At 40.1% G+C, this 13623-nt stretch overlaps 1 protein-coding gene across 1 annotated transcript in view; it reads right to left on the bottom strand.

The window, feature by feature from the left end:
• Nucleotides 1-297: 297 nt before the first annotated feature.
• CCDC186 (coiled-coil domain containing 186) overlaps nucleotides 298-13623 on the bottom strand; it is a 35376-nt gene continuing 22050 nt past the window's right edge. Inside the window, exons 8-16 of the mRNA XM_041461142.1 lie at nucleotides 13508-13606; nucleotides 12656-12742; nucleotides 11774-11916; nucleotides 9119-9374; nucleotides 8339-8528; nucleotides 7252-7332; nucleotides 6061-6271; nucleotides 4818-5037; nucleotides 298-4150 (exon numbers count right to left, since the gene is read on the bottom strand). Of these exons, the coding sequence (XP_041317076.1) occupies nucleotides 4067-4150; nucleotides 4818-5037; nucleotides 6061-6271; nucleotides 7252-7332; nucleotides 8339-8528; nucleotides 9119-9374; nucleotides 11774-11916; nucleotides 12656-12742; nucleotides 13508-13606 (1371 nt within the window). The 3' untranslated portion in view covers nucleotides 298-4066. The remainder of the gene's footprint in view (nucleotides 4151-4817; nucleotides 5038-6060; nucleotides 6272-7251; nucleotides 7333-8338; nucleotides 8529-9118; nucleotides 9375-11773; nucleotides 11917-12655; nucleotides 12743-13507; nucleotides 13607-13623) is intronic.

The raw sequence follows: 13623 nt of genomic DNA, 5'->3' as shown, positions 1-13623 counted from the left end.
CAAGCAAGCATCGTGTGAAGCAGGTGTACGTGTACTTTTATTAACTGGCTAGAACAACTGTTGGTAAGCTTTGGCAATATGCTATTGGTTAGAAAGCTTTTAAAATGCTCTGTAACAGAAATCTTCAGCTGTTGCTCATTGTACATGAGCTTTTGCCATCATTCTGTTGTCTCAGCTATGTAATGAGGCTGATGCTGCAATAAAAGCTCAAGGAACATATCCCAGCAGTCCCATTCTGTTAGTAAAAACACCTCCAAACACCACAGTGGGACAAATCAGACCCAAACCAGGCTTTCATACATTTGTATGTTTATTATTTCAAAGTACAGTATATACATAAGGTATAGCAATACCTTTGAAAACTTTATACAGAAACAGGTATCTACAAAATTAAATCAACAAGACATTCTGTGTATAGGACTTACACACATAGATTGGAAGAATCAACAGTTTCAGTTAGAACACGAAAATGGGAAGGAAACACCCATCTGTCTTGGAAAAGCTCTAAACACCACCCAGCTCCCTCTGCAACACAGGCACCTGTCCCTGGACAGGTGAGACAGGGCACACCTGATTCCCTGTGCCACCCATGCTGGTGTTCACTGTGACAGTGAGTGGGACAGGCCTTGCCCTCTGAACCCCTCCCTAGACTCAGGTCTCTGCAGCATGTGACACTCAGGTTTACACTCGATGCACCGGAAGCCGGACATACTGTTTTTATATTTTTCTTTTTTAGTTATGAACCAAAACATTGCAATTAAAAATATTTTAAGAGAGATACTACAGGTGTTGCCAGCAACAAGTGAAGATAATGAGAAAATCTTCAAGGAAGAAATCAATCTCCAGTTTTCTGGACACTATAATTAAAAATATTGCACAAGTCTGCATGGCAACAAGCCAGTGATTTCTGTAGCACAAAATTGTATTCTTCAGGTCAGAGGGTCTGGCTTCTGACAACGACAGTGCTGGATTTTACAGAAGGTGGAAAAGCATAGGCAGCTTTCTTGTAGGGCCTCTAGAAACATCTGTTTGTGCGATGTTTGAATGAAAAGAGCACCCTGAGTATTTAAGAAACAGATGTTTAAGCTTGTAAGACACAACCAGCCACAAGCTTGGAATTTTCAAAAGCAGCCTGTGGCAATTCCACATCTAATGGGCACTGAATTTCAGTGACAGGCTGGAGCTACATGCTCCAGGCTGCCTTCATCATTAGTTTATGAATTCACCGTTTGTCTCTAGAATTCAGTTTATCTGAGGAGAGTTTTCAGTTTCACGTCCATAATACAATTCCCAAAACAAGGATAAGTGGGATGAGATTACACAAGGCTCACACCCACCCTGCACCAGCTGGGGGTCACCTGTGTGAGCCACCCCACAGAAACACCTTTCCACAGAAAGTGCTCCCAGTGCTGCACCAAGAGCATCACAAGCCCCCCCATGGGAACAGGGCCAGCAACTTTTTATGGCTGATACATCTCTGCCTCTCAAAAAGGAGGAACATCCTTATGCCAAGTTGCTGGCTGACCCCATCAGGTACTCATCACACCCCAGGCTGACTGGAGAGTCACTTGGCAATGTGCAAGCCAGAATGACTTTTCCACCTCTAACAGATATGTTTAAAATAACACCTGTGGATGAAGCTTTGGTCCATGAAAACACCGTGCACAAAAAAACAACGTGGTATTTTGGCTGCTTTGTGTGTCTCCATAACCAAGGGAAAAAAAAAGTCTGAGAAGTTATTAGTGCTACAAAGAGCCAGCAGCATTTCAGCAGGGCAGGAGGACAGCTAACTAGGTTCCTCAACTTAAAAGGAGAACAACCATGCCAAAAAGAAATAAGAATTTCCACAAAGTCATTGCACTGATTCCATCTGCACCACACCCCTCCTTCATTCACACTGTACACCTGGAGAACAAACATTAAAAGATTACAATATTAACATGGTATCTAAAATACTGGAATCATTCAGCTGAATGCCTGAAAACATCCAGAGATCTGGTACATTAAAGCATGAAAACACAAACATACAAGAGCTAAGCTATGTTTTAGCATGCAAATTGTTCTAAAGTACCTTCTCCCAGCAGAAGGTCCAAGCTCAGTCATGAACAGCAGTCTGTTTGCTTCCTGGAAGCTGTGACAAATCTGTTTCAGCAGAGCCAGGTATTTGCCTCTTCACATCACTTGAACAACAGTAAAGCAGTAGTCCCATGACTGGACTGGCCCATATTTCCTAACATTTCAGATAACCATTGCTCTCAGGAATTAGAAAAATAGATGTATAAAAACCCACCCAGATTAAAGGCTTGCAGTTTCTATATAATACTTGCTCAGGTTTTAAACTATTTGCACCCATTCTCCCTTTCCAAAGGAATACTTAATCCTTGGACACTGAAGGGACCTGCCATCCCAGGCTCTTGAAGCTCTCTGGACCACCAACCAGGTCTTGATCCCAACAAGGACTTTCACAAATTACTATCTTTAAAGTAACAAGGAAGTCCCACTTTCTTGATCCAAACTATTCAAATCACACTGGGCTCTTTTGCTCAATTTGTTTTATTACAAAGCTCAGGCAACTCAGTGGCATGTGAAAATGGAGTTCACATCCTTAAGTCACCCAGGTGTCTGATCAATTATCCTCCTCTGTGCTGCCAAATTCAGGTCCCTCGTTTGGTGTACGATGCAAACAGTACCTGCAGTAAGACAGATTCTCCCCACACCCCCCTTTTTGATTAAAGTAGCTAAAGCATTGCTATTGTAAATGTACATTGACTCTTTTCATGGCAATAGGAAGTTCAAGTATTTAATAAAAACCTGAAGTATGTATTTACAGGGTGATCTGATCAATTGATTTTGGTCAAAAGGTGAAAGATACAGAAACTATGCATTTACTGCTGGAATAAAGATATTTCAGATCCTGTATATTACTTATCCTGGAATTAAAATGTGAACATGATGATGTGACTAACCCAATCTTGTCATCTTGATACTCTTCCTCCATCATCCTCTCAGCTACTGAAGGACTAAGTAACAGTTTTCAGGTATTTTCACCAACTAATTCTTCACAACAGTAAAATCAAGCAGTTGTAGAGATTTCTGTGCTACTTTCACAGTCCAACAACATATTAAAATCCCATTTAGATCTATTTCTCACCATTATTGTCACTAGTTGGTCTAGCCACAGCTAATGAGAAAATTTATTGGCTTCCATTTGTCTTTGAAAACAGATGCAATCACCATGTCTACATGTACTTACAGATCTACAATGGACAGCTTAAACTCCTTAAATGCTGTTAGTTATGCAGAAGCCCAGAGAACTTTATTAACCAATTATCTGATATCAGACTTCTTTTGATCCATATGTCTAAGGATCAAGGGTTTACAAAATTTGCTGAACTGACATTGGTTTGGACTACATGAACTCAAAAACTGAATCAGAACACTTTGTAATTCCTTAGTTTAACTGTTGTTTCACTCCTCTGGAATAAAGAAATTGACCAGTTAAATGTTAATCTAAAGCAGAAAATATGCAATATCATGGTCACCACTTAAAACCCAAAATTTTGTAACAAAGCATTATTCCATGCATATGTCAAAAATGCTTAATCAACCCAAAGATCAGAAATAATATGCAAGAAAGGAAATAAATGTCTCAAAGCCCTTAAAGCTCAGTAACACTGGATATGTTCAATAGCAACTAAGACATAATTGGCTTTATTTTTTTTTCAAGCTCCATCATTAAGAGACTGATTAATTACACAGTGCAGAAATTAAAATCTCATGGCAACTCACTCCAAACAGTCTGCACTGCAAAGCATCTGTATTTCAAATAGAAGTTTCAGATAAATGTAGTGTGCAGTGAATTCCAGCAGTGCCTCAGGCTGGTCCTGGGCAGACAGAACCACACAGATGCCAAACCCTGTTGATCTCACACGAGTGAGCCTGTGTGGCCAAAGGCTTCTTCTGCAAAAACCCAGATGCTTGTGCTGGCAGGCGGAATGTAAAACACAGTGGTCTGTAGCACCTGCCTCTTCTGCATCTTCAGGTTGGTTAGTCCCAGAAGTTTTAGTTATGTCTGCTTTATTCTCTGTTCCAGTTCATGCTTGTGTTTAATAAGCCGTTCTATTTCTGTTCCTAGAGTCTGCAGGTTTTCCTTGGAAGTGGGGGAAAAATGATAAGCTAAGTTATACAGGGAAATGAATCCATCACACAAAATGCACTAGTAAGTCAAAATTACTGTTTATGTCAGCAGCTTGATACTTTCAAGTATCCAGAAAAAATGCAAATGATTAGAGTCAGAAAAAACAAACTCATTTCAGTAAGAAACTCAGAGCAAGTCCTTTTTTGCCGTTACCAGTTTGTAACTGGTACAGGATGTCTACAAGGTAGAATGCTAGCTCCCCTAGCATTCACGGGGAATGATGATTACAGGAAGAGATCTCCAGCTTGTGCAGAGCCCTGCAGCCCAGCTGGCAGCCTGCACACCATTTTCCAGCCTTCCACCTCTCCCTGGCAGCAGATGTGCTGCCCCAGGAGCAGAGCCTGCACTCCTGACTCCACATGCCCAGGGCAGAGCATGAAGAGGTAAGGCACAGGCACTCCAGAACTCATTTCAAGCAGAGCCCATTAATGCAGCATACTCTGAGGGTCCTAAACGGGAGGTACATGGCATGATGTCACATAACTCCCTGGTTAACCCCAATGCTACCAGTGGCACCAAATCACGATGAGCTAACTTCTGAAAAGCCTTTAACAGCATGCAGTGAAGGGAGCACCTGAGAACCACAAGAACGTGCAGAAGAACTGGCACAGCTACTCACTTTCAATGTAATATTCTTCAGTAATGTATCTTCTAACACAGCCTGAAGCTTCCTGTTTATCTCTAAGGAGAGTTCCAACGTGAGCCCACTGTCTGCAGGGTGAGATGTATACAGAGATGCCATGATCCCACCACGCCTGCTCAAGTGTACTTTGTTGAAGTCAGAGGCCTCTGATGACAGCGTTCCGGCTTCTTCCCGCAAAATGTAACTCTGGATAATTCTGGAGGATAAAAATAAACCAACAACATCACAGCATTACAAGGCAGAGAAGAGTCAGATGCTGAAGTAACTTCGGATTCCTGAGATGAGTAATTTTATTTTCAAGCAGTACTGTATTACCAAAAAAGCAGTAAAAATTTACTCCTGCAATTTCTATGTCAGAGGAAAACCTGAGATAGCAATAGAGATACAGGAAACACTGGTAAGCCAAGAGACTACAATGTGCAGGGTTTACTTATTTAAAAGTATTTTGAAAAGCTACTGGGACAAGAAAGGTAATTTTAAAAGTCTACTTTTCTTTGCTGAAGGACTCCAGACATGGAATCTTAAGCTTTCTACACATTAGAAAAAAATTACAAAGCCACTTCTCAAGAGTCTTCCCAAGCTGTGATCATGTTCTGTGAAATGGTACCAGCTGGGCACAAATGTATGGACTCATTAAGCAAGGGCTGTTCCTAACAGGCAACTGCACCTTCCAGAAGCAGCTTTATGCCAGCATTTCTTACCCTCCTAACTGAAGTTCCAGACATTATCCTGTAAGATGAGATTTTCACTGAAGTGGAATCTTGTCTCACACATTAACCACTAACCACCTTTGGCTCAGATACATCATGTTTGATATGTATACCAGACTACCATCTGGAATAATGCAGATTCTCCTTCCAAAACAAACACAATCAGCACCCTTTTAAGCACATGAGGAGAATAGACTCTTCTGTTAGCCAGTGGCAGCAGTCCACCACAAATCAGCCACCTGCTGACCATTTTGCTACCAAAAACCCACTTGTGCCAGTTTATTCCTCCTGAAAAAATTCAGTAATAGTACTAATTGCCAAAAACTTGGCAATTACTATAACTGCTGGGAAAAAAAGAAGGAAAAAAACTCCAAAACTAATTCCATCTTTGAAAAATACAGCAATATTTTTACTGTTTTAAACATTTTCACTTAGACAATTTGTTTTCTTCCTTGTCTATTGCATCAGCTCAACAATGAAAACCCATAGGAACAGAACACAGAACATACTTGGTTTTTTTCCTGATTTCCTCCACCAGCTGTTTAATGTGATCCTCCATAAACTCCATCTTCTCATTTTTTCGAGCATGTGCCTTCTGCAGCCTTAGTATTCTTTCAACCAAGACAGCCTTGTCCACCTCTGGGAAGCTGTCCACAGCCACTGCAGAGCCGGTGTTCTCAGGCGAGCGATCCTCGGTGCTGCTGCGCGCGTTCAGGGACCCTGCCAACACAGCAGTGTCTGTAAAAACTCCTCTGGATCTTACATCAGGTGAAGTGCCCCCAGCAGAGCAGTGCTGTCAGGAGCTGAGGAGTTTCTCTTTATGTTAGGGGGTTTTCTCTCAAGCATCCTTGCAGTGTTTAAGAGACGTGCAGGGACACCGGTGCAGTCCCGTCCTGTGGGTGCACTGCCTCTGGTGTAATGCTTATTCCACTTAAACACCTTCATGTCCATTTACTTTCCACAAGACTGAGCTGATTTTAAATGTGTGTTTTGGAGTAAACTAAAATCACAACACTATGAAAACTGTACAGAGTCACAAAAGCCCTGCATACTCTACAGCACTGATCACTTGGAGCTTGCAGTATTTTCTCTACTTTCTGCTGTTCTTTCTAAGCATTTGTCTCTCTCACACAGTGAGATTACAGGACATCTGGACAGAACTAAGCCAACCTGAAAACCAAAGATATCTAAGAAGGAAACATGCTGTTTTCAGTGCTAAAGATCACTCTTTTACTTCTAACTGGATAGAAAGTAATGAATATTACATAAACCTACTGATGTCTCTAATGATGCTAATTGATTTCTCATTTACACAGTCGCAACTGTCAATAGGGCAATTAAACAATGTTGGAAGCCACTGCTCATTTTTATTTTGCCTCTGGCAGCATGTAAAAGGAGCATGTATAAACTGGAGTCCTCCTGAGCTTCCTCCAAACATAAAAGCAATGAAATAAAAAAGGCAGGTATTTTAAAAGAACCAAAATATATAAACATCATAAACATTACACTTTAATCTCATAAAAAGCACCTACAACTGCAGTCAGTCAAGTGCATTTTGGTGCTTAGAGGCTATTTTGTCAGTTTTAATGGGAGGCTGCCCACACACTGCATATGCAGAAACCACATAAAGAGCAAGCACTCTGTGGCAGCCTTGTTAAGACTGAAGGGCTGTTTGGCAGCCCTGCTATGTGCTCCATTACCTGATGAACTGGAACGGCTCCCCATGCTGCTGACTTCTTTGTCATAATTACCATTTTCCATCTGATCCAATTTCCTCCGTGCTAAAAGTATTAACAAAATTATGATTACCAATAGCAGAGTAAGAACTAAAAATTACAGTGTTACTCAACATACAGAACCTCTAATCATCTCTGACCTGGACTAATTTAACATGATGTGACAACTGAAAGACAATGGTAGCAACTAAAATTAAAGCCCGAACAGCCATGCAGCACCTGGATGTAACACCCACCACTTTCCCTACACACTGCTGTAGTTGCCAGTTGAAGGGGTAATGGTATATATAGGATTAACTGGGACCAGTAATACTTCAATCTGATTTTACTTTTGATTAGGTCTGCCATGTAAATCACTATTGATGTCAGCAACTCTGGTCCAGCCTCTCACAACTGTGTCACTACAGCAGTACTTGTGCCAGAAGCACCACTCCCTCAGTAGGGATCAAGAGGGACAGCACACAGCTGTTCTTACATGCACAAAAAGGGACATGGAACTTGTCTTGCAAAGTGCCAATAGGATCTCTTCTTTCAAACACACTTGATTATCTTCAAATCTATTTTCTATTTATGCATTGTTGGGTATTTGATGACTTCTATTTGTAGACAAAATTAGTCATCAGTGTCTCCATATCCAGCTTTAAAAACTGAAGTGTTCTGTTGAAAAAATAACCAGCAATTCCTGATACAGTCACCAACTAGGAAGCTTCTGTCAGCTTCTGAATATACTCCTACACAGACCAGGATCCATATATACCTATGGTGACATTTCAGTAGTCAGATATATCATAACAAAGATAAGCTCTTTTGAAATAAATATTTCATGTCTAAGCCCACTTCTAAAGTTACATTTTAGATTTCAAATTAACACAAAGGCCTGCAACTGAAGTTTTCACAAGGTCTAACTTGCTCACTCTCATTGTCTTCAGGAACAGGGAGAGCTTGAAGGGTGACACTCAAGCAGTGAGCACACACAGACAGGACCTGAATCTCTACCAGACACTGAGGAGGTCATAGATGGAGCTGTCTCATAAATGAAAATAATCTCCACCTAGCTGAAGTTGTTTTGTGAGGTCTTTCAGGTTTGCTGCGTGCTTGCGCTTCTGGGTAGCCAGGTCATCCTTCAGCTCATCCACGTGGGTCTTCAGGGCTGACACTTCTTCCTGCTCTGAGGCCAGCTGAGCCTGCAGGGCCTCAACCTCTGACTTTCGCTGATCCTCCTCCTTCTGTAACCTGATGGCCTGAAATTGGGATTTTATTTTCAGCCATACACAAAAAAATTCTAACCTAACCATAGTGGCATGCTCAACATCCCTAACTGCACTTTTCACCCGGGAATCAGTCACACTTTACATTTATTATTTAGGTTGGACACTAGCACTTCATGTGCATAGTAAGATTCCTCAACTACCTCCAAAACTTCTACATGATACAGTACAAAGTCACATTACCGTCCCTGACACACTAAGTTTATTAAAAATTACATTTATCTCATAGTACAAACAGGACCCAAGGAACAATTTACAGTAACAAACTTCACAGGCAAATTAGAACCTTTTGTCTGTTTCACTTCATCTGAAAGTGAGTAACTCTCTGCTCCCAAAAAACCAGAAAGAGCAACACAGTGACACCTCCTCATTCCAGTGCAGTGTGCCTCAAGATTTCTTTCAGCCTGGGAACATGAGGTGTTCATATCCCACTGCTACTAATGGCAAACTCAAGGAGAAATTGCAGTCAGGTAAATGAAGACATAAGGTGGTATTCATGTGCTACATCTTTATCTGCATCAGACATCTTACTAGAGCAAAAACAAAAAGCCCACTGTACTCACCAGATCATCTTTAGTCTGTTGAACACACTCCAGCTGGTTCTGCAGCTCTCTTTCACTGTAAGAAAGCTTATCCAACTGGCTCTGTAAGGAATTGTTTTCAGACTGAAGCTGTGCATTCTTACTGGTTAATTTTTCAGTGAATAGCAATAGCTCAGATTCTCTTTTCCGACTACCTTCAATGTCCTTCTGAAGATCAGCAACCAGAGAATTGAAGCCATCTATTTCTTCCTTTAAAGCATTGATTTCTTGTTCATCTCTGTCAAAACAATTGTATCACATTAGGGATAACCTGAGCTTAAAGATACAAATTTATTGCAATAAAAGCATTGAGGTCAAGTCCAAATAAGGCAGGGGAATGACCCTGGGGTATCTGTTAGTCTCTGGATCATTTTAAATGTCAAGGGAGTTTTCACTTTGTTTCACAACAAGCTGCAGTGCTGAAATGACAGATTTCTGCATCCCACAGAGGACACTCAGGCCTTAGCTCCTCGAGGAAGGCCACCTCTCCATTTTCAACTTCTCCATACCACCTTCAGATCAGGGTACAAACAAAACCCTCAAAACCAGACCTAGTGGGTGAGAGGAAGGTTTGCAAACCCAACAAAGTGGCCAATCTGTAAGAGGCCTTCTCTTTAAGAAACAGGGAAATACTCCAGTTTGGATTTCTTTGGGACAGCAGTATGGCAATTCCTGACACATCCTTATCCAAGCCCTGCAGCTCTGAATCAGAGGGCCTGTCTTACTCCACTACTCCTCCCCCCAAAAACAAGTCCTTCCCCTCTACAAAACAAGTTTTTGTTTCTACTGAAAGACTTTCACATCCAATCTGAGTAAAAAATGCTGCATCTTCAGTTATCATCAACATTCTACAGAAAATGTTTGAAATTAATTCCAAAATTTAACAGCTGTTAAAACTGTTACAGACTAAAAACCTCCCTCTTATTTACTCTTGCAATATTAGTTCATTAATTCTTCCATTATCAAATTTGATACACCTTTCTAAAACTTTACTTTCTAACATCAGCAGAAAAAACTTCACCTTTCTCACAGGGAGTGTGTATAATCAAATTTAAAAATAAAATTAAAATTACACAAAGCAAGAGCACACATCTCATTTAATTTCCTGACACACAGTGTAATTATGAGGTGGATCAATTCACTTTAAATCAACAATCCTGTACTGTTTGCTTCTCCAAGAAGAGCTGAGACCCAGTCATTTGAGCTGTGAAGTATCTCACCTGTAGCTCCCATTTAAAAACCTGTGCCAGAAGGTTACATGTATGCTTGTGTTTTACATTTTCAAATACGTTGCTCCATCAGACAGGAGAAATCTCTGCCTAGCAGTCAGGGTTGGATCAGACAAAATTTAAGGTTTAGACCATTCTAAAAGAGATGTCTAGATTATCCTTAAAAATTTGGAAATGAAGGAGACCAGGGAACACTGGAGGTGATCAGTATCCAGTTCAGCCATTAAGTTCTTCCCAGCATTCAACCTAAAATCATATTCCTCCAGTGAACAAACATAGCTGATGATTCACTTTACAATATAGCCTTTATACATTTCAGGATGTCTGCACTGAAATTGAAATAAAAGACAATATGAAATTTAATGTAGGGATAATAAATGTTGTATGGGAAAGATATTGAAAAAAATTATCCAAATTGAATAGGAATGAGAGACATATTTAAGCATGTCTCAATTACTGAGAGGAAAAGATAAGTGGAAACACACATTTGTAGTTTCACACTTTGATCACAGTAACTTTAATTCATTTGGCAAGATTCCAAGCGAAAAATTACTGTTACTGATCCAAGTGTAGGCTCCAGTAGTTTCCAGCACACAGCAGTTTCCCTGGAAAGGCTGAGGACACCATGACAATACAGGTGACCAGCACACAGCACATGGAAAGTGGTTGATTTGCTAAGCCCTGAGGAAGGCCTGTAATTACGGAAACACTTTTTCATCATAAATAAAAACAGTATGAGAGCGACAGACACAGGGGTGGTTCTGCCTACCTGACATTTGTCTATCTCCACTTATGCAGCACCACTGGAACCAGGAGAGTGGCCAGCATTTGTATATCCCACTCCATGTGTACCCCACAGACACAGGACCATGCTCAGACACTCCTGAATCGTGCATGAGCCCAGCCCTCCCCTGAGATTATTTCCCTAACATTCTTAAATGAGTGAACTTCAACACAGCAGAATGAATTCCAGCCCATTAGAAAGACAAGTACCTCACACTGTCTGAATATAGCGTCTCTCAAGTAAATAAAATTCTTTCCATTAAATACTTCTATTCATCCATCACAATTTTAAAGCAATTTATCTTTCCAGTTTAATTGCTCCCCTCCATCTTTCAATAAAACAAGCACTGAGCAGACACCTAGAAGACTATTTCCTGTAAAGTATGCTGGAAATCAGGCACTTGTTATTCTAATAATGAGAGACACTAAATTAGATTTATCAATCTCAATCCCCTTGTTTTGTAAGAGGCCATCAAGATTATCTTCAATACTAGCAACACTGATTTAAATGAGGACAGGCATTCTTCAAATTACAATACATTTAAAGCATCAATAACCTCTATAAACAAACCCTTCCACATCTCAGATAATCTTTTAAATCATTACTCAAAGTGCACAGCTGTACCTCTGATGCTGATCCTGCAGCTGATCTACAGTTTTGACTCTGTCCAGCAAATTCTGAATTTCACTTTTCTGTCTATTTATTATTTCTTTATACTTGGATAACTCATCTTCTGTTCTTAAGCGCTCATCCTCTAGACACTTTACCTAAATGGAAAAAAAATAAACAAAACCAGAAACTATTTAGTTTCATAAACTTCAGAGCTAAATCATTCTGATCATATGTCTAGACTGTTGTACAAAGCTCATGTGTTAATTTTTGGTGGTTCCAAGTAACTTAGACCAATATCCCAAAGTGTTTCAGATCAAACAGAGTCAGAAAAACAAACCAACAAACAAAATTAAATTCAACAAGTGTGCTTAACATTAGTTTTGTCCAAAGATTCGAACTGATCAGCCTAATGGATCAAGGTCCACAGATATGATGTTTCTCCAGTTACCATGGCAACCCCTTACTCTGCCTCCCTCTCTTTTTCCACAGTTCTATTGAGCTGCTCTGGAAAAAGGGATTGGCATGCTATTCTATAGACTGTCCACAAGCTATGGACAGCATAACCTCCTTACCAGAGGTTTATTTACACTAAATTTAGAAGATTTAAAATATTGGCAGGATTACAAATCCAAAATGTGTCTCAACTTTTCAGCCAAATGAAGTGCACATGATGAAGCAACACACTGTTGTGTTACAGATCAGCTCCTACTTTCTAAAAAATACTAAGCAGAGTCAACAATTAGAGATCCTTTCTAGTCTCATGCCAGTCAATCTCTAATCACACTGCTTATTCCTGAAGAAGTAAAAGTACAATTAGGAGTGGAATGTATTCTAGTTGCAAAAACCCAGCCCTGTGCTTTCAGCCCCACTCCAATCCAACTCAGCAGACTTTACCTTTGTTCTCAGTGTTCGAAGCTCATCCATGCCTTCCTTAAATGTTCTCTTCAAGTCTTCCACTTCTTTTATTTTTGCATGATGCACCTTTTTAGAGGGTAAAAAGTTCATTAAGATAACTAAATGAACAGTGCCACCTCAAAACAAAAAAAACAACAACAACAAAAAAAAAAAAAAACACAAACAAACAAAAAAAAAATTTAAAAAAATCTAGGCCAATACAGGCCATCACAATAGCTGAGAGGGCTTGAGGCAGAACAGGTACCTCAAAGGCTGGGTTTACTTCAGAAAGGAAAGCAAAACCTGAAGGTAGGTTTCTTTATTCTCAGGAGAACTGAGAAGAAAAGCGAGCCTGCACACTCTCTTTTTTTAGGTACACAGATCCATGACACAACAGGCCCAAGGAAAGCTCTGAGCAAACTGGCACTTTGTCACCTCTGAAGATGGCATGTACACAGATGAGCTCTGAGCAGACACATCATTAGAGTTTCACTTTGGGGCTAGCAAAGAACAGAAGCTGGTCCTTGTCTCTCCTTGCCAGATATCTTGGCAAAATACTGGTCAGAGAAAGGCCTGATTCAAGTGAATTTGTGGTTTTAATTACAGCAACATACATGTTTATAAACAAAAGAGAATTATTTCACCTTCACTATATCCAAGGTAGTACCTGAAGATATCCTCCAAAAAAGCAATGCTGGAGGGCAGACACCTGGGATTTAGTATCAGACCACCAAAAAAGACAAAACCCAGAGAATGTGGCATAACTGTAAGCAACTTTAAAATAAGATTCTCAAAATTATAATTTCATGGAATTCTTAACCAGAAAGTGGACTCCACACAGCACATATTTACCTCCAGGTTATCAGACTTTTCCTGAATTTGTTTCTCTAGTTCTCCTTTAGTTACTCGGAATTTTGCATCCAATTCATTTGATTGGATTTCTTCTGATTCCTAAAGGGATTGAAGAA

This window comes from Pyrgilauda ruficollis, unplaced genomic scaffold (assembly GCF_017590135.1).
Source record: "Pyrgilauda ruficollis isolate IOZ18807 unplaced genomic scaffold, ASM1759013v1 scaffold15, whole genome shotgun sequence".
Classification (NCBI taxonomy): Eukaryota; Metazoa; Chordata; class Aves; order Passeriformes; family Passeridae; genus Pyrgilauda; species Pyrgilauda ruficollis.
The sequence above is the reverse complement of the archived record's forward strand: the minus strand, read 5'-3'. Positions and strand labels throughout refer to the sequence as shown.